Source organism: Saccostrea echinata, unplaced genomic scaffold, assembly GCF_033153115.1.
Source record: "Saccostrea echinata isolate AGI-Se365-2 ecotype Australia unplaced genomic scaffold, CSIRO_AGI_Sech_v1 ptg000033l, whole genome shotgun sequence".
NCBI classification, from domain to species: Eukaryota; Metazoa; Mollusca; class Bivalvia; order Ostreida; family Ostreidae; genus Saccostrea; species Saccostrea echinata.
The window spans coordinates 28812203-28833546 of record NW_026889782.1 but is presented as its reverse complement, the minus strand read 5'-3'; the positions used below and the strand labels follow the sequence as shown (position 1 = coordinate 28833546).

Genomic DNA, 21344 nt, shown 5'->3' with positions numbered 1-21344 from the left:
TTATTGACAAAGGTACACAGACCAGGTATTTTTGATGACCGTGCTTAAAATCTCTGCCTTTAACGACATCTAGAACTTTTGTTTGTAGTCAAATCTGGGAGTTTCATGCCTTATTAGCAAAGATCAAATGTACACTTTATACAAAAAATTCACTTCATAAGGGCTTCACCTCATAACTTTAAATTAATGTTTTATTAAGATTACATGTCTACACCGCAAGAAACTTATTTGTCGGCTTCAAGATATTCCTGTGGCGGCCGCCATATAAGTTTCTGGTCGCCGCCAGTTATTTATGTGGTCGGCCGCCGAATAATTATGTGGCAGCCGCCAGATAAAATATTTTTCTTACCTTGCACCTTCAATGTACCGGCTTACGTAGCAATATGATGCTTTTAAATAAACTTATTTATTTATGTACATATATAAAGTTGCATTTATTTTTTATGCTTTTATTTAAAAACATTTTTTAATTTCAATTTTATGATATTAAAGTGTATTTTTATAAAACATGTTATTGTATAACCTCAATGATGAAAATGTATTGCATATACCTTTATATGACGTTTTTACGTTTACCTATCTCATGTCTACATATCTTTTCATTTGCATTTTTCGTATGGGAAAATGTTAAATATTAATTATAAAGTTTATGTATAAACTGCTGATTAATTATGATATTAAAACTTTCCATATATGTTTACGTTTTTTAAGTTTAAATCATCCTCTTTTAAAGAAAAATAACATTTAACACACCAGAAAAATATCGCACCTTAAAAAAACATTTGCATAAGATAAATACCATTTTCCATAAAAAAAAAAATTGAAATTGGTTAAGTTATGTCTTTCTTCATATTTATCCAATTTCATTTACGATTTTGACGATTAAAAAAATCCATTTTCCCCCTATAAAAATATCTACTCCAAAAATATACGAAAGGGGGTATACTTAAATTTTCAATTATCACGTGACCGGAAAATGCGTAACATAAATTATTTTCATATTTTTAGATAGATAAGGAATTTTTCTACAAAATATAAAAATTTCGTAAAATTTCATGAGGGGCCGAAAAACGGCCTTATCGAAACTCCCCCTTTTATGTCGCTTCAGTGCCCACATAGTTCAGGTAGACAAGATAAGAAGAAGATAATTTAAGGCTGCAGAACCTTAAAAGATAATTTAAGGCTGCAGAGAATCTATAAGTAGTAAATTGAACGGATGCTTTGGTAAGTTTTCGACAACTTAAGTCTCATTCATTAGTAATGTTAGTGTTCTCGTCTCTAAATAAGTGCCAGGTCTTCATAGTACGTATAAGGAAAGAAGGGTTAAATCAATCTAAACAAACCATCAGATGTATAAAGTTTTTACTAAGAATAAATTCAAAATAATCGAGATTGTTTGAGTTGAAAAATATTGAATTATTTTAGATCAAAATTAGTATAAGCAGTAATCTGTTTCTGTTGCCCTTTAATGCAAACTATTTAATTATTTAAGGGGGCCGACTGGGGTTTTCATTGCGCAATACTTCGCACAGCATAGTAAAATAAAGCGTATTTACCCTTTTAAATCAACTATTTTTACATAATTTATAAAAATTAACAAATTTAGGAAATCTCAGGTTAAAATATCTAATTAAGTTTTTAAATTACTGATTTTTTAAACGATTTTTCAAATGATGGGTAGATAGACGTCGTAATAGTGTGTTTTTGACGTTATGAATAACCGAAGTTCTTGAAGCGGGGTCATTAATCATGCCATAAAATAAAAAGTATAAAATACATGCTCTTGAAATATTTAACATAGGAAATTGAGAATCTAACAATCATTTTTATCATTTTGTGGTATCTGTCATGTTTTGTTGTACTCCATAAAAACAGGAAAATATCATGAATTTTGACATTTTGAGATGCCCCCTCTGGAAATCAGACGGTAGAATTTTGTGTTTCTTGCACAAAATGTACAATATAGTATTACCCATCAAATAATATAATTTGAGCAAAAAGTCTATAGTAGCATTTGTATAATCTGCTCAGAAGTGCGAAAAAATGGTATTTTCCTATATAATCCTATAGTAAATGTACCTGTATTTTGAAATGGTCCCTAAAAATAACCAGACGGTAGATTTTCACTAAACTTGGTATGTATACTGAAGTCAATGTAAGGTACATATGGTATAAAATTAATGAGTTTCTCTATAGTAGTTTTCACACAATAAAACCCCAGTCGGCTCCCTTAAACGGTAGAAATGTTGGTAATTTTTTATAAGATAAATTTATTTTTATTAAAGATATTTTAACAAATTGACTGTATATGCAAAATTCCTAAAAATAAATTTTCATTAAGAATTTCCAGGTTTACTCTAATTATTTTCATAAATATCTTATCTTTTGTACAGATCAGCTGGGCTTCTAATAACACTAGAAAAAAAGTTTCACGATTTATTTCAAGTGTTCTTCTAAACATGTATATAAAATGAAAATTCCTGAGCACAAAATACATATTTAAGACATTTAAACATTTCGCATTCTTGCTCCCTAGAATCAACATTTGAAGTGCAATGTATATGTATCCATCAATACTCGTCTCGCGTTACCTTCACTATATTGGCAAAAAAAGTTAATTGTAATTAAAAGGTTTTATTGAACCTCTTGGTGAATGGGTAAATTTAAACCTTTATCTAGATTCAGTCTGCTTTGGGGTTATGTCTATGGAAATTAAAAAAAAATGGATAATTGATGATGGCACCGAGGCAATTACAGCAAAGCTGTATGAAGTAAACATGGACAGTTACTACAAAACTGAAAACATTGGATACATAAATTGCTACTTCAAATTACAAAAAAATTGTTATTCCATAAGAAGTTTATGTTTTGATAAAAAGAGGTCTTCTTGAGTATTTATTAGCTTTGTCTAATGCGAAAAATGATAGGTTGTATATGAAAACGGGCCATTATTAGGAATAGAAATTGCTAAATGCTGACTTTCCACGACATTGTTGAAAGCCCTGTAACATCAACTTATTTGTCATCAGATCTTTTTTTTGGGGGGGGGGGGATTCTTGTTATTCCCTACTACATGCATTTCTATACATAAGTAATTTTACACAACAGACGTTCAGTAATATGTTATATGTTTTAATTTTGTGGAAGATCTAGACACAGTGAAGTATATCATCATGTGCACTGTGCATCATCGCAGTCAGACTATGAATCATGCAAACAGTTTAATCAATTATACTATGAAAACAAATCGTAGTTCATTAAAATGATATCTTGATATTTCACTATTTGAGATTCAGTATTTGAGAAATCCTAAAATCATAAAGCATTATGAAGTATTTTAGTTCACTGAAATGAAATTTATGGAGATAACGAACAGTATTCAAGCTCAAAAGTCCATTAAACAATGCAAATTTCGGAGCAGAGCGAACACGGACCTCTAAAACATCAGAGGTGGGATCAGGTGCCATGGAAGAGTGAGGATCCCCTGCCGACCGGTCACACCCGCCGTGTGCTCCTTGTCATGATCGGAAAATAACGGAAAAATCCGTCGACAATTCATTGTGTAAATAATGGCCTAACAATTAGTATGAAAACGTTATTCAGCATTTGATTAATGATAAATTGTATTTGCTGACAAGATCATTGTATCGACCTACAACTTACGAAATGACGATTTTAAACGAGTCTGCTGATATCCTTGTTTCATCAACTTGTTTGTCAATAACTTACCTCGTTTTGGAAATCATCATACGTAGAGCATGCTCTTGCATTACAGCATATCGAATCAACTAGAGATATAAACCCCGTATGCAAGTGATGAAGTTATTTTACTGTATAAGGGAAGTTGACGATTGAAAAGTTGAAGTCATCACGTCTATCATAAACTTGGTTGTTTGATAACCATTAACGCCTTTTTCTTGTAAAATATCCAAATATGAAACAGATGTGTCAGACTATGTTGTATCTTTTATTTCAAACTCACTGGGATATATCCATCTTCGCTAGCCAAGGGTTTCTGATACGCTACTCTCCTCATAAACCCTTGGCATACGGTGCTGACAAAAGACGGGATTGTTTTCGTCACGTGATCACGCTTCTTACCAGGTACGCACAGATTGCATCATCGACAGAAACAAAAAGCATATTTGAAAAAATAATGTTTTTAAAGAATAATTAACAAGAATGTATTGAGTTATGTTAATTTGTTATTTAAACATGTTAAAATGCAAATCTACATCTTCAGTATAGATTCTTAATGACATATTTTGCACGTAGCTTAAGATATTGGATGACACCATATAGCTATTCATAGAATGGCATGTTATCTTACGGATCGTTGTTTACTCGCGTTTTTCATTCCCGATATGAAAGAGTCAAGATATATCCCGAACGCAAATATCGTCATTTACAAAAAACAATTGCTGATTGGTCGAATGATGTCGATCAACTCCAATCACAACTTGAGAAAAAAATCCCAACTTTTTTTAACACCGCATGCCAAGGGCTTATGAGGAGAGTAGCGTATCAGAAACCCTTGGCTAGCGAAGATGGGATATATCGTATCGACATAAGAATGGAAATAACCATTGTTAATTGATATTATATTAATATCCAAATATTAATACGTCGTCGATATATCTAAATGTCGGGTTGAAGGCCACGGCAAGTGTTTTCTTTTTTCACGCATAAAATTTTGAACAAATTCTACTTCATACGAATACAAAAAGAAAGATCTATGTAAAAAAGAAGAAATTCAAATTAAACTAATTTATCATACACTTTATACTTTTCTTTTTTTCAGATTTAAATTGATTTGAAGATTAAAGAGAGAAGAACATAATTTTTTGTCGTTCTGGTACAACAAGAAATGATTATAGTGAGAATTCTTGAGTTCTTAAAAACATGTGAAAATATTAAGTGATTGTCTTCGAGGGCAACATGCGTTTTGTCGGACCCAAGAAACAACTGCTTTCCTGATTCCGTTAGGCTAAAGGCAAACAGTTTCGTTCGAGAGGTCTACCAAACGCATTTTGCCCGAGAACACAGTCAAAAAATGATTTGTTAACCTTTTATTTTTTAACATACATTTATCTTGTGTTGGAATTTATAATATAAATACCGCACTGCGGTATAACTCAGTCACTTCATCACTGTCGAGCACAAAAAATGCAAATAAAATGTTTATTGTAAGACCGATGTGCTTGACTAAGCTTACGCCTCTTTGCATTGTAAAAAGTTCGATCACATTCACAGTGCTACACTGTGGACTTGAATTCCTAACACTTGCGACATTGCTATAGCTACCATTTGAAATCTGAATCCAGTTTTCTTCTCGTTGCTTTGGGAAAGGTGTACATGTACCCATAGATGGACTTTTAGTATGATTATAAATCTTTTCTAGAATTCTTACTTTCATTAAAAACAGAAAGACAAGTTAATTAAAGTGCTTGTAGATACGCTACTGGCCGCAGTTGTTAATTTGAAATATATGCCCCGCAACTCCTTGAAGTGAACCTTTGGTTTCTCCACATTTTTTTCATATGTTGACAAACATAGTTGATCGGATTTAACATTGTGTAGCCTTTGAAGAATTTCTATCTCCCATTTCGGAATGTTCAACTTGTGTGTAATATTTTTAATTTATACTTCATTTGAATTAAGTCGCATTTGAATTAAGGAGTTGATTCATACGTCGCGGGTTCCAATCCCACTGTGGGACGTGGAGACCGGTCCTTCGGATGAGATCGTATAAACCAAGGTCCCGTGTCGCAGTACGTGCTGGCACGATAAATATCCCTCACTGCGCAGTGGCCGTTAGTGCCGAGCATAGGACAAAATTTGCAGCTCTCCACCGGCAAGTGGTGGTGTCTCCATATGAGTGAAAAATCCTCGAGAGGGACGTTAAACAACATACAAACAAAAATCATTTGAATTAATATCCAGAAAAGTTTTTGTCGAAACATCAATTTAACTGTAATAATGTAATAATAACTGTAATAATGATGCATAAAAATCATTACATTATGATATTAATTTCATAACATCATTATTCAATAAGAAAAAATCAATAACTTAATTACGTAATAAGAGTAAATCAAAAACATCCTACATGATGAGATAAAATATATAACATCATGAAAAAGATGTATTTCAAAACATCATTAAATAATAAGATCAATAACATCATTCATTTAAGATTAATACACGTATCATCTTCACATAATAGCATCTTTACCGTTAAATTAATAAGGTTTGTCTAACAACACATTTGTGTAAGATATTTTTATTGCATATCCTTGTTTTTCAAAGAGAAACGTCAATTGTTTTATTTTGTAATTTTTTTCAATGTGAAAAATTGGTATGTAATTAACACAATCATTAAAAAAATGGGAAAATAAAGAACTACAAGACACTTTGTAGGTTTCATCATGAGACTCCTCTATACAACAGTGTCACTAATAACGGTACGATATCAAGGACACGTCATAAACATCATGTAACACAACAGTGTCACTAATAACGGTACGATATCAAGGACACGTCATAAACATCATGTAACACAACAGTGTCACTAATAACGGTACGATATCAAGGACACGTCATAAACATCATGTAACACAACAGCGTCACTAATAACGGTACGATATCAAGGACACGTCATAAACATCAGGTAACACAACAGTGTCACTAATAACGGTACGATATCAAGGACACGTCATAAACATCAGGTAACACAACAGTGTCACTAATAACGGTACGATATCAAGGACACGTCATAAACATCATGTAACACAACAGTGTCACTAATAACGGTACGATATCAAGGACGCGTCATAAACATCATGTAACACAACAGTGTCACTAATAACGGTACGATATCAAGGACGCGTCATAAACATCATGTAACACAACAGTGTCACTAATAACGGTACGATATCAAGGACGCGTCATAAACATCATGTAACACAACAGTGTCACTAATAACGGTACGATATCAAGGACGCGTCATAAACATCATGTAACACAACAGTGTCACTAATAACGGTACGGTATCAAGGACGCGTCATAAACATCATGTAACACAACAGTGTCACTAATAACGGTACGGTATCAAGGACGCGTCATAAACATCATGTAACACAACAGTGTCACTAATAACGGTACGATATCAAGGACACGTCATAAACATCATGTAACACAACAGTGTCACTAATAACGGTACGGTATCAAGGACACGTCATAAACATCATGTAACACAACAGTGTCACTAATAACGGTACGGTATCAAGGACGCGTCATAAACATCATGTAACACAACAGTGTCACTAATAACGGTACGGTATCAAGGACACGTCATAAACATCATGTAACACAACAGCGTCACTAATAACGGTACGGTATCAAGGACACGTCATAAACATCATGTAACACAACAGCGTCACTAATAACGGTACGATATCAAGGACACGTCATAAACATCATGTAACACAACAGCGTCACTAATAACGGTACGATATCAAGGACACGTCATAAACATCATGTAACACAACAGTGTCACTAATAACGGTACGATATCAAGGACACGTCATAAACATCATGTAACACAACAGTGTCACTAATAACGGTACGATATCAAGGACACGTCATAAACATCATGTAACACAACAGTGTCACTAATAACGGTACGATATCAAGGACACGTCATAAACATCATGTAACACAACAGTGTCACTAATAACGGTACGATATCAAGGACACGTCATAAACATCATGTAACACAACAGTGTCACTAATAACGGTACGATATCAAGGACGCGTCATAAACATCATGTAACACAACAGTGTCACTAATAACGGTACGATATCAAGGACACGTCATAAACATCATGTAACACACTTAGTGAGAATTTAGCATCATTAAGGTATTTTATCTCACCGTCTCAAGTACATGTAAGTATGGGATATCGCAGACACGACCTAAACAACAACTCACACAGAAAGACTATTGGCAGGAGAGGCCACCAGTAACAGGGGGGAATCAAGGAGACGTCTTTAATATCACTTAACACATTTAGTTAGGCTATTTCCATGTTCTCATCGTCGTCAGTGAAAAAGGTGACGATAACAAACAGTGGTCGATCTCAAAAAAAATCTTTAAGCAATATATACAAATCTGGAAAGACTGCATTGTGATATGGACTACATGTCACAAACATCGTGCAACATACTTAGTGAGGCTTTATCATTATGAGAGTCTCCTTTATCTCTCTACCATTACCAACTGTAGGGTACCAAGGTCTAGACCAGACTGCTGGAGACCAGGGACCGTTGAGGTAGGCATGGTGACAGGAGTTAAACCACCAGCCTCCTCCGTAGTACGCAGCACAGTTAGCACTCCACATGTCGTTGTCTAAATCTGAAGTACTGAAAGACATCCCCTTATGATGATGCAGGCTGTCACCTGTAAAGAATCAAGACAACTATATGATAAAGAGCAATAACATTTCTTTTATCTTTCGTTGTCTTTTTCCTGAATACAGAAGTACATCCCTATCAGAAGTATATATACCAGTGTTAAATAAACTTTCATTCTTAGAGTTCAAAATTTCATATATATATATATATATATATATATATATATATATATATATATATATATATATATATATATATATATTGAAATTGTAGTAAAAATCCATCATATAGGTAGGTTATAAATTAAAATTAAAGTCTAAAGTAAACGGTATTTTAGGGATTTAATAAATATATTATTGTTAAGATATTCAACTATTTTTCTAACTGTAACTTGGCGACTAAGGACACATCTCTTCCCTAGCTTGCTTTCACTGGGCAAAAAAACAAACATCATTTTTAACCATCTTCCTTCCTTTACTGAATAAATCAATCAAATAAATGATTGATTTTCTGGCAAGTCTTTTGTCTTCATAAACATTGTACAAATTATTATATGCTACTGCAAAGGAATTTCCAAGAAACACGTTAAACTTTACAGCCGTTCGTTGCTCGAATACGATTAAGTCAATCATTTTTTGTCACAAGTCACCTACATATTGACGTCATTCTCAAATTGTGACGTCACAAACATGGAACAAAATATTACATAACATGTTATTTATAGAACATGTGTATGACTATATGTGCCAAATTTCATTCTGATCTGAATTGTGGTTTTCTAAATAAAGCGATAGTTCGCGAACTTTTTGATCATCCCTCGTAGATACGGAATTTTAACGATATACACGCTATCACTTGTCAGTTAAAAATGAAGTTGGAAATTTATTTAGTTTACCAAATAAAGTAAGGGAAATGCTTTAAATTACACAATTGAAATAGAACGCGTTATAAACACGTCAATTTATAATTATTTACTCTCCTTCTAGGAAAGTAATGCCTATATTTGAATCAATGTATCACATGACGCCGTCGGTACTTTTAGATCGATAAACATAAATGACGTCAAGAAAACGAGCTAGACTGTTTGATATACAATTAACTTTAACATGGATGGACAACGTCTTAGGCTTGATGATGCTAATATTTCAAAGAAACCGGTATTACATGGCCGTAGGAACCGGGGGGGGCGTGTCCCCCCCCCCCAATAATTTTGCCGATATATAGAATACTATAGAAAACAGCTGCTATATGCTTGTGCCCCCTCAATAATAACGTTTGATAACTTGTCAGGGAATTTTGGTAGTTGATAGTGCCCCCTCAACTGAAAATGTATGGTTGTGCCCCCTCAAAGTGAAATTGCTTCCTACGGGCCTGTATTAACCGTCTACACTGTTATGACATAATAAAACGACTCCTTACCATTTTTAAAAATATATTTATAGATAGATAAAAAAGACTCCTATTTATAAAGATCTTCGACTCCTTATCATTTTGTGTTTTATATTTACTTTGTTATGGACTATTTCATTACCGTTTTCGTGCACTGCAGTTGCATTGCATAATGAAACTTAAGATAATAACATCTAAATACAAATTTTAATTAAATTCTTTCGACTATAAATTGACATTGACTACGGTAGGAAGTGTCGCTTCGACTGTGCTGACAGATAAACCCACTGCATAGTCAATGTCCAAGTGAAAAATCAAGCTAAGAAATGTCCGTCCGACTCATGGTTTATAAAGATTTCAAAATGCTGTTCAAAAATTAAAAATATCTTCCCCGAGGTCCACTAACCTCTAGGAAACACACCAATGCATAAACAACCCACTCAAGGAATTCAGAATCATCAAGATTATTAAACCGACGACCCACCTAAAGTCCCTTCCGTTGATCCAGCCAGGTAAAGTCTGTATTTGTCTGTCTCATCGCTTACAGAGAATGTCTCGTACTTTTGATATAAAATGGTTCCATTGGTCAATGTAATGGATACGTACAGAGACGGTCTGTTCTTGGTTAATTGATGAATGACGTCATTTCCTATAATAAAATAGCTTATGATATATTGGATCAAAATATAACAAAATATCATCAATTTCAACATTTCAATTAAAATGTTTGTATCATGAATAATCATTAGAAGTATTGTATACTCTCTCTCTCTCTCAAAAAACAAAAAACGCATGTTATACTTTTTGAAATATTATTTTTTTGGAGAAGATTAAATGAATTGTATTGGAAAAAAACTTTGCCTCCGATAGAGATATAGGTATACTTTAAATAGCAAAAATTTTGTGTGCGATCTACTGTTACCGTTCCATATTTAAAATAGTAACAATGTTCGGTGACCACCTTTAAAAATAAAGACTCGAGTTGCACGCCCAAATTTTTCTCATTTATTGTATGCGTTCAATAAAATTATCGCAAAATTGAAGAAAAAAAAACCGTTAAGGTATGTCACTCGTGAAATTTGTTATATCAAGGATTTTTTGAGAAGTATATTTTGGATAAGTACTCATATAGTATAACTTAAAATCGCAGAGAAAATGGGGGGTCAGTGTGCATCTAACTGAGCTACGGTACAATTAAGTTGACCTTTTTGCACTTAAATTGTAACTCTTTGGTCAATCACTTTAACCGTTATCATATATTATGAGATGTAACCATGGCAATAAACATAATCTTATTTTACGTAAAATAGTTTGAATAATATTTATCATTGAACAAATCATGCAAATTAATGCGCGTAAATTATTGTGTGACCTTTTTGCACTAAAAAAGTCTCATATTTTGGGTATTAAAAATCTAAATAGGCAATAGAATATTTTCTTGTATCAAACTTTTTACGACTTATTTGCTGATCGGTCAAAAGTATCGAGTAGTTTAAAATAATGAAAGAAAAAGTTTGGGTCAGTGATGTAAATTTTGAAATATTGGTCAAATTATGCGATTTTCAGGCAAAAAAAAAAAAAAACTGTGTAAATTTTATCTCGACTTCCGTAATATATATCTTCATTTCTTGGCAATGTTTGTTGAGCGAAGGTGTAAATTTTGTTATACAAATATAAATTGAGACCTATATCTAATATTCCAGGCGTATCATAACGGAAAATATTCTCTGAGTAAAAGTATTTGAGGCTAAAGTTCCAAGATATTAAATTTAATAAATGTGTAGATTTGCAGAATTTTCTGCTAAATATCCTTCCGCCACAAGAAATAGTCCCTTATAAATCTTGCTTCTTTGTGAATTTTTGAGCAGTTTTTTAATTGAATGTTGAACATTTTACTTTGTTTAATTTAAATATATTATAAAGATTGAATTGTAATAAATAATTTTAAGTAAGAGGTTCTGACTGAAATTTTCTAAAAGGCTGACGAGTGACATACCTTAACTTGGTGTCTTGCAGTTGACGTATTGATATGCATAGATTGATGTCGCTATGCGCAATATCGCTATAAGACGTCTTGAATCTAAGGAGTCTCAGTATGCAGTTGCTCAACATTATAATGTCAACAGGAGTACAATTTACGTCTTCGACAGGTACCAACAGCCTGGATCCACAATGATAGGCAGCGAATTGGTCGCCCACGCATTACAACAGAACAACAGAATCGCTGCATTCTTATATTACATATACGCAGCAGGATAGTTACAGCAAGAGAGACTGTATCCCGCAAACCTGGTCTTCGCAGACTATCAGCACAGACAATACGCAATCGCCTGCTAGAGTTTGGACTGCGAGCCAGACGACCTGACTTTGGTCTTATACTGAGAAGAGAGCATAGACGTGCACGACTCAGATGGTGCAACACTGTTAGTAACTAGGCCCTGAGAAAGTGGCGAAGACTTTGGTTCAGCGAGGAATGCAAATTTTTACTTCAGCATCGAGATGGTCGTATGCAAGTTTATGATGAACGTTATGAAAGTAGTTGTGTAGTACAAATTGACAAATTCCGTGGCGACAGTGTTATGGTGTGGGTCGCAAATTCATAGAACCAAAAAAGTTGGTTCACATTCCAGGCAACTTAACAACTCAGAGGTATCGAGGTAAAATTCTTTAACAATACCTTCTTCCAGTCTTCAATACTGGAAGGGAGATTTTTCAGAATGATAACAGGCCGCACACTGCAAGTGCTACAGTTGACTTTTTTGACAATCACAATGTCACTGTGTTACCATGGCCATCCAGTTCCCCGGATTTGAATCAAACTGAACATTTTTTGGACCAGTTGGATAAGCGCGTGCGCATGCGACAACCCCCCGGCAATCCCTTCTCCAACTACAGCAGGCACTTCGGGAGGAATGAAAAAGAATTCCTCAGGTTCGAATTCAGCGTTTAATTTGATCAATGCGGAGAGAACTCAGAGCTGAGTTCCAAGCAAACTTGAGATATCCACTCCTCAGCTTTGAAGGATAACTCTTAATTTTATTATTTTAAGAAGAAGCCTCATATTGAAGCTCGAAATTGAAATTTTTAATGCAATAATATTCATTTTATGCATCTCAGTACGATTCAAGGTTCCTAGAAGTCTACGATACGGTTTTGTAAAAAGTTGACATTTGTAACCCATTAAAGTACAGAAATAAATTCATTTTTAGAGAAATCATATTTCCTTTAATCTAGCTTTAGATACCAATGTTTATTACCAAGATATGATATTAAAAGTTATCCGTGATGTTTTACAATGATAGTAAAAACTTTTTACACTATGTATTATACACGTATAACAATTGAAGTAAATAGAAGAAGTAAGGTACTGCATTAGCATAACAATACACGATTTTCTGCAAATGCCTGGATACATGTACCATTTTTTTTAAGTAAAATATATTTGTTGATACATGCTCATTAGAAAATGCATATGAAGTGTTTTTATTTGCATTTCATGAAAATTTATTTGAGAATTGTTATTTTTCCCTACATAACATGAGTTACTTAAATGATGAAGTTTGAAGAAATACCTGGGTAAATTCACATTACTCTGAGAATTCAGAGACATTTTGTGAGAATTTGCAATTAGCCAATGTCTGATATTCAGAACCTGAGGATCGGACTACCTTAAAGTTGATCACAACAGATAATGATTCATATGAGACATTTGTTTGTAATTTGTGCTTATGATCATTTTAATGAACAAAAAGACTATCACCATGATAAAGTTAAACCCTTTGCATAAATATTAAGTGTAATAAAAGTGTAATAAAATAGATTTAAACTGAATATACAAGGGGTTATCAAAGAATTCGTGGACTAACGCCATAAAATTAAAGCCGCTTTAGGTACATCAATGATTTTAATCTATTTAGTTAGCGTCATCTTTCTATCTATTTAATTTAGTTAGCATCATCTTTCTATCTATTTAATAAACCATAATTTTTAAATAAATTGTTAATGTTTTTTGCTAGCAAGGGTATGTCCAGGCGGTGCAACCTCAAATACGGTTTTCTTCTACCTGAGTGTAACTGAGAAAAACTCTTTTGATATGAGCATTTGTCATCGAAAAACCCCGTTCATTCTGGTATGTAGTGTGACATAATTTTTCCCGTTAAATTTGTAATTTTTATCCCATTCTGTAAGTTATATTAAATTTTACTTTAAATTATGTTCTAATACGTTCTATTTCCACTATGGAAGAGTTATACTTCTTAGTGCGCTCTTTTGTGAAAAAGTCGGAAAACGTACAAATCTCGCGGGATTTCTGGGACAAACGTAACATAAATATGTAAACAATATGTTGAAAATGCAAATGAAATATATTTTATTGTTGTGGACTTTATATACATCAAGATTAGGAATGACAACAATTTATATCTATTGTTGATCGTATGTATCTATTCATCTTATGGTACATCTAAATACAATGCACATGCCTCGGAAATGTCGTATTTTTTTTACTAATGGATGATAAATTTAGGGTTCTTGCTCTCTTATATATGTCTTCTAGTTCTTCTATTCTTTAATTGGAATGACAAATACATTTAACATTTAAAATTGGATTGCGATTGGCATGTTTTGCATTATCCGCACCGCCATGCTGTCCCAGTCAGACGACCAAACGCGCCTCTTATTTTGAAGAGTTCACTAATGGAAATAGAACGTATTCGTTCACACTCAACCGAACATAAATAATTTATACCATAAATAAACAGTGTGTAGGTACAGAAGCGCTCTCAAGGGTACTGTTTATTTTTCAATATCATACCCCCCCAAAAAACACTCTTCTGTAAATCAAATTGCTGTAAAGTCCATTCTCTGTAATAACGAGAAAAAGATAATATGAGCATACATATAAAGTACTGAGAGTGTGGGTGGGTGAGTGCCATGTCTAAACTGCACGAAGTGAGAGCCTTCGAATAGGGTTTACTTGTAAAACTGGTGAGAATGGATAAACCTGTTTAACAGGTTCCATTTCTAAAATAGCTAAGCAATGAAAATTTGTTTCCGGTATAAATATAGATAAATAAACACGTGTTCGATCGACACACGTGTTACTATAACTGTAATAAATACATTTTTAAATTAAATGCCCAAACAATTGACGTCAAAAAGGGGAAAGGGTTTCTTTTTCCAACATTCTATATAGTTTCGCACCTGGAAAAACTGGTATAGAACCTAGAGAGTACTTGTTTTAAACACCCAAAAGGATTCAGATGAAAGATGCACAGTTAATGTCGATTTGTATTCAGGGCGTCAGAATCCAGTTAGATAACGTCAGATAACCCCTCGTTGTTGTGTTTCTTTTTTGGGAGAGTATGTGAGGAATAATCATAAAATTATGTAGGTTACAGCCTAAGCATAAAGAAATGGACAGAAGTATATGGTCAAATCGCAAACTTTTTTGGGAAAGTGTATTATCAAAATGCTGAAAAAAGTTCAAATAAGATAATTTAGATTTAGCATTTTTAACTGGATGTTTGCTATAGGTATTAATTAATTTTGGATTTCAGAGAAAATAAATGTATATTTATTATGTATACACATTTTTAAGAATATAAGGAATCTCCGATATAAGGAATTTAATGGAAGTTTTATTTGTAGTATCTTTAACTTAACGTTGTTAGTTATAGTAAATATTTAATAACATATCTACAAAACTAATGCCACTTTGATATAAAAATTTTAATAAATGAAAGATTATCCAAAATGACGTGAAATACAAAGGGTCGAGATACATTAAAAGAAAGGATTACATGTATATAATTACCTATCCAATAAGAAGAATGCACTGAACCAAATCCTTCTTTGTACTCGTTCCACGGTCTGCTGAAATCGATTGTTCCGTCAAAACGCCTCTGAATAACCTATTTAACAGAAAAAAACTTTGATAACATTTTTTTTTCAATTACTCCAAGAATTCCATCTGTTATAATTTCATGCAGTAATATATCAGTTATAAAACTAACCGTCCAACCTCCATCTTGTGTGTCCATATCACAGTGTACATCAACTGAACGAGTATTCCAGGGATAAATCGTATAAACACCAGATATTGTATGACAGTCAGCAAACAAATTTTTACAGTTCATTGGACGACGATTTTCTGCAATTTATCAATGAAAATTTATTGATCAATTATTTGTAGATACCAAGCACAATTCAAAGCACAACAAAATTCAGTTTTGAAAAGATGAAAGTGTAAAATTTATTAAGATAACTTATCAATTTAAGATATCAAAGCATTTTCTAAAATATTTTTTTAAAAAGTTTTTTTTTTTTAATTTTTTTTACTAATATGATTATATATATACAAGATTACAAAAATATGAATCAGATTATTGGAAATATCTTTACATTTGGACACCAGGGTATAATATAAAAATTCCTAAGTCCTTAAGCAAGTACTTGCAGCACATATCCGTTCCGACAAATTGAGAAATGCGCTTTGATCATATGTCGACACGAACATGTGCTGTTATAAGACCGACGACATCTACAAAGAAGGATTCAATGCTTATAGATACATTCTCCAATTTTCTTCCTCCAAAAATGTTTATTATTAATACTGTTAATTTAAAAGATATTTTTTAGAAAACAATTAAATGAAAATCCTCATGTAAAAAATTAAAATTTTTACATTTTTTGGAAGGGGGAAGGGGGGGGGGTCCATGACAGCACAACAAATTGACTATTATCCCCTTAGTTTTAATTATTACATACGATGCATGAAGTATAAAACATCATTTTGCATTAAAACGAGTTGACAGAAAATCTTTGCTCATGTATGCCACACTCCTTAGGCAAAAAATCTGAATCCTTAAAGAGAATGAGGTAATATTTAAATGACCTTCGGTAAGTAAGAAAAAACGGATTCAAATTCCAATCTTTTTCTTTAAATATATAATATAATAATACACATATTGCGAATATGTTTTCTGACCTTTAACACTCTATTTTACTCTATATTTGGTACTACATGCATATATAATTTCTGTATTGAGATGTATCGTACACTTTTACATGTAGTGAGTTATAATAAGTAAATGTAAGAAGATATTTAAAATAATTTTTAAATGCCAAGGACGTTGTACATGTGAAGTCTAACAGTCTTTTTTACTAGGTCAGTGTCCAGGCAAAAGTTTTTTGTGCATGCACTCACATCTTTCTTGAGAGAAATAAATATCTGAATATTGGATCCAATTCATTGATATACTTTTTTGATAACTCAATATCATTTCAACTTCATCTGAAGCTCTCTGACAAATATTTAATGAAGCCATCAAAGCAGATAAAAAATAGTGATTTTTTTCATTATCAGGATCTATGCAATAAATCGATCATGATTTCCATAACTGTGTAATTTAATCAAATGTATGTATTCTTACTGATGATCTTTGTATTTTTGCAGCAAAATTGGAAATAAAGTTACATCTATGAATTTTTAACCAAGATCCTTTTTAGTGATATTCTTCTAGCCTGCCACAAATATGGCATAAAAATAATGAAGAAAGATTTTAAAAATTAGAATTTGCTATTCTCTTCATGATTTTAATTTTTACGGTAAATTATTCCAGAAAAGGGCAACGCTGTTTTCTCTTAAATTTATACATTCTTAATATCACCCATAAAACCATAAAAATGCATTTACACGTACGACTTCCCTGCCCATCATTTCAATCAGTAAAATATTTATTTTATACTTATCTATTGCCTTATATTATATTCAATATTCCACTTAGGAGTGATTCTATGCATGTTGACAAGTTCTCGGCCTAGAAGCCTTGCACCTGCAACTAGTGTTTACTTTGACTTCTTTAAAACTAAAATAATATACTTAACATTGGATCTACTGTAGTGATTTTTCATTATCCTTCTTGTTAACAATAAGCAGAAAGTTTTAGAATCATTTTTGTAAATTTTTTCCAGAAGTTTTGTCCCTTTGTTTTAATTAAACTTTATGTTAACAATTATGAACTTGTAACTTTTAATTCGTAACAAAAAGCTTGCCTAGATTTTTTTCAAAGTTGGATCTTAAGTAAGAGTGTAGTCTTTTAAAAACCTGTCTATGTACTACATTAGGATGTTTTATAAGGTGCCATAAAACATACTAAGCGAGGTTTTCGCTTTATCAGACCTATGTTAACTAATTTCGATTCCTAAGTGTTTTAATATTTACATACATTGCTAATAATTATCATTTGAACATAAATTTATGTTTTAGAATATTATTGTAACAGATATAACCAAACTTCCTGCCAATTTAAGGTAAGATCCTAACTGATCAACAACTGATAATCCTCTCTCTTTCTCTGGGTTCCCCAATCAAAATGCGTGCCTTAGGCTTTTCTCGTTTATTTAACAGTATTTAACTTGTTACTCTTTTTTCCTACCGCATGCATTATCGTAAAGGATTCTTTTTGAATATCCTCTTTACACTGTAGTTACAGTTCATGAGAATTATCTATTGTTTATTGTCAATTAAGAGCCATAGCGCATTTGATAGGCATTTTCGCCTACTCTACTAGTGATTTCTTAAATACATTTTTTAACCAAAATTTTGTCATACAGTCTTAGTTTATACATGCGTAAAACCAAATCACACAATAATGATATTTAAATGTTAATAGTTCCCTCATATGATAAATTTGAAAAATATCCAGTTTGTATAGAATATATAGTAAATATTGAGGTATCCACCTAACGATGACAAACTGTTGTCGAAGACCACCCTTAACCAGAAAAACAACTTTTGAATAATTTTATTTGGATATGTCTGCACTTCATTCCCTTTAGATAATTTTGGTTAAAGGTGGTCTTCATGGTGAAAATGATGAAAATATATATTAAATTTTACTTCTCATATAATCGTAAGATTTAGTAATCTGTCTTAAATTTATCAACTTGTCATCATGGACTTCGTTGGCGCAGCGGTATGATTGAAGAAATGTAAATATGGTGATCGCGAGTTCGAGCCCCAAATTTTCCAGTTTTTTTTTTAAATTTTTTTTCTTTGTGTATCTTTTCTACGTTTTTCTTTATGTTTTATAAAATACACAATTTCAGAAAGATATAATATACACATTACACTTTGAAAGTATCTCGGGAAAAGACAGTCCTTAACTTTTATTAAAGTTTGCAAATTCATAGCAACTTGTTTTATTTTTGTTGGTTTTCTTCGTAAATCTTTTGTCTCAGAATTAGAGTATTGAACAAGTAAAATGAATGTCATTTGACATACTTGCAACTATGAAAATATAATACTCGTCCTCAAACCATATTACATAGTTTGGTCATGAATTGAAAAGGTACAGTATATCTATAAATAGAAACAGGTGATTTCCTTTTAAATTCTTGAGTCGGCCGTGTCGTCGGTAAGGCAGCTATGGCTCTTTACAAATGATCGTTTTTTACGCCTTCATCGAACGATATCATGGAACTACATCAGTCCCAATTAGTTTCTTTCTCCACCTTGCCGCTGTCTTTTAATGTTCTTTTCTTTCTTATATTATTCATATATACATAGAGCTGATAATTGAACTGTAATTGATTAAATGATTATTTGTTGTTCAACGTCTCTTACCAGAATGTTTCACTCATATCAGAGGTAAGCTGCATTTGAAATAGGTTCCATGTATACTTGCCTGTAAGTCGGGTTTGGGTGAATTAAATTTTGTTTCAAATCTTGTGCCCTAGAAATTTTTGTATATTTTCTGGAAGAGGAAAAATAGTAGTTCTGAAACAACTCTAACGATAATTGTTTATAAAGGACGTAACCTAATCTAATAAAGGAAAGGAAGATCCAAGGTTACTATAAGCATAAAACAGAATTTCATGCTAATACATTTGTTTAAATTGTTAATAACAAATATCGATGTAATACCCCAAAACATACTTTGAAAAGGTAAATCAAAAGGATGAAAATTTTAAATTGACAACAGATTCTGGCAAAAAAAGTACGAGCTTATAAGCCGGTCAATGGTATATTACTCTGAAGTAATCTAAAAAAAAATTTAAACGACTTATAAGTTAACCGACTTATAGACGGTGTATATACGATTATACCTTCAGTTTCCTGGCCATAGTATCTCCATCCAACTTCCTGTATTGTTAAATTAGTTGAATGACATCCCGTGTGGAGGCGACATTTCTTTCTTTGTAAATTGACACCAAAGTATGTACACTCCTGACCACACATTGTAGAACACATAATTAGTGAATGAGCGTCGTATTCAGTCAAGAGGTTTCCCTGAAATATATTATTGTCTAAATCTAGTTTAGCAGTGTAGCGCCTTGATAATGAAGTGGAATATCTAACCAATGCTATGACCAAAGCCCAAAACAATGTCCTGTACGTAATCATCCTCTTTGTGCGTGAAAATCGCATTGGATTATAAGGCATAATCAGCTGAAAGGTAGAACAATAATAGAGGTTGTCTCTTTAAAAACTAGTAACCAGATATATTCCATCAATCATTCCCTTTATTGAATGCATATGCCAAGTTTACAATTATTGAATAATGGGCGGATCTTAATCAGGAATTTGATTTGCAAACTTTTCATAAAAAAAATGGAAAATATAGAATGAAAAGGTTTCAGAGCAAAAATTTTCCAAAAGGTATATTCAAACAATATAAGCTAATGTTTTATCCACAAGAGTGTTACATATGAAACAGTGTCTACCTGATCTTGACAAAGAACACACGGTGGGTGTGACCGGTCGACGGAGATGCTCACTCCTTCATGACACCTGGTTCCACCTCTGTTATAAGAGGTCCGTGTCCTGCTTACAATTTGTATTGTTTGATTGAACTTTGAGCATGCTTACTGTTCGTTATCTTCACATTGCATTTTAAAATCTGGAAAGCCATCACAAAATTTAACAGATATATGATCCTTTACTATCATGCGAATAACTCTTCTATTTTTGTTTTAAAATTTGGCTTTGAAAAAATATGCCCGACCTGCCTTTACGCCTACATGTAGTTGCAGGAGTCGATGACAATGTGTGTTTTGAAGAAAAAAAGATTGAAACGAAACATTAAGGAAAGAAATCATTTTGATAATAGAAATTTAACAACTCATGAATCTCAGGCTTATAACGTCTTCCACTCCGTCAATTTTCCCCCCTACGGCTTATTAGTCACCAAAAAGAAATATCACTAGAATAATATAATAATATTATGATTTTATAGCGGATCAATTATGCAATGTATGTATTAACTTTTCAATTATTTTTTTTTCTTAAAATGTGTATGTTGTTTTATATCAGAACTTAATCCTTATTTACGAAATAAAACCGATTAGCGGTTTGACTAAAAATAACAAAGAATTTTTTTCTTACGGAGGGCAATTATTCTAATTTCATTGCTTGGCTATTTGTCTGGAGATAGAACATTCCATATAAATGTAATTCTAAGTAAAGTTAAGGCATGTGTTTTCTCTTCACCAATTCAAAGTAAGAAGGTTCCACAAAGAAACTATGCAATGAACAG

The 21344-nt window shown here is 32.5% G+C and overlaps 1 protein-coding gene across 1 annotated transcript; it reads right to left on the bottom strand.

Moving 5' to 3' along the window:
* Positions 1-8228: 8228 nt before the first annotated feature.
* LOC133199193 (ficolin-1-like) lies at positions 8229-15860 on the bottom strand. Its single transcript, XM_061335041.1, has 4 exons — positions 15819-15860; positions 15620-15716; positions 10289-10453; positions 8229-8461 (listed from the first exon to the last, which is right to left on the bottom strand). The coding sequence occupies exons 1-4, from the start codon at positions 15843-15845 to the stop codon at positions 8229-8231; spliced, it is 522 nt and encodes a 173-aa protein (XP_061191025.1). The 5' UTR covers positions 15846-15860.
* Between the last annotated feature and the right edge of the window lie 5484 nt (positions 15861-21344).

Bases quoted from the DNA above. Each gene is read 5' to 3' on its own strand.
- LOC133199193 (XM_061335041.1), bottom strand. From the start codon at position 15,845: ATGGACACACAAGATGGAGGTTGGACG. The intron at 10,454-15,619 runs GTAATTATATAC...ATTTTATTATAG, and splicing joins GCATTCTTCTTATTGGATAG to GAAATGACGTCATTCATCAA. The intron at 8,462-10,288 runs GTGGGTCGTCGG...GATTCTTTACAG, and splicing joins ATCAACGGAAGGGACTTTAG to GTGACAGCCTGCATCATCAT.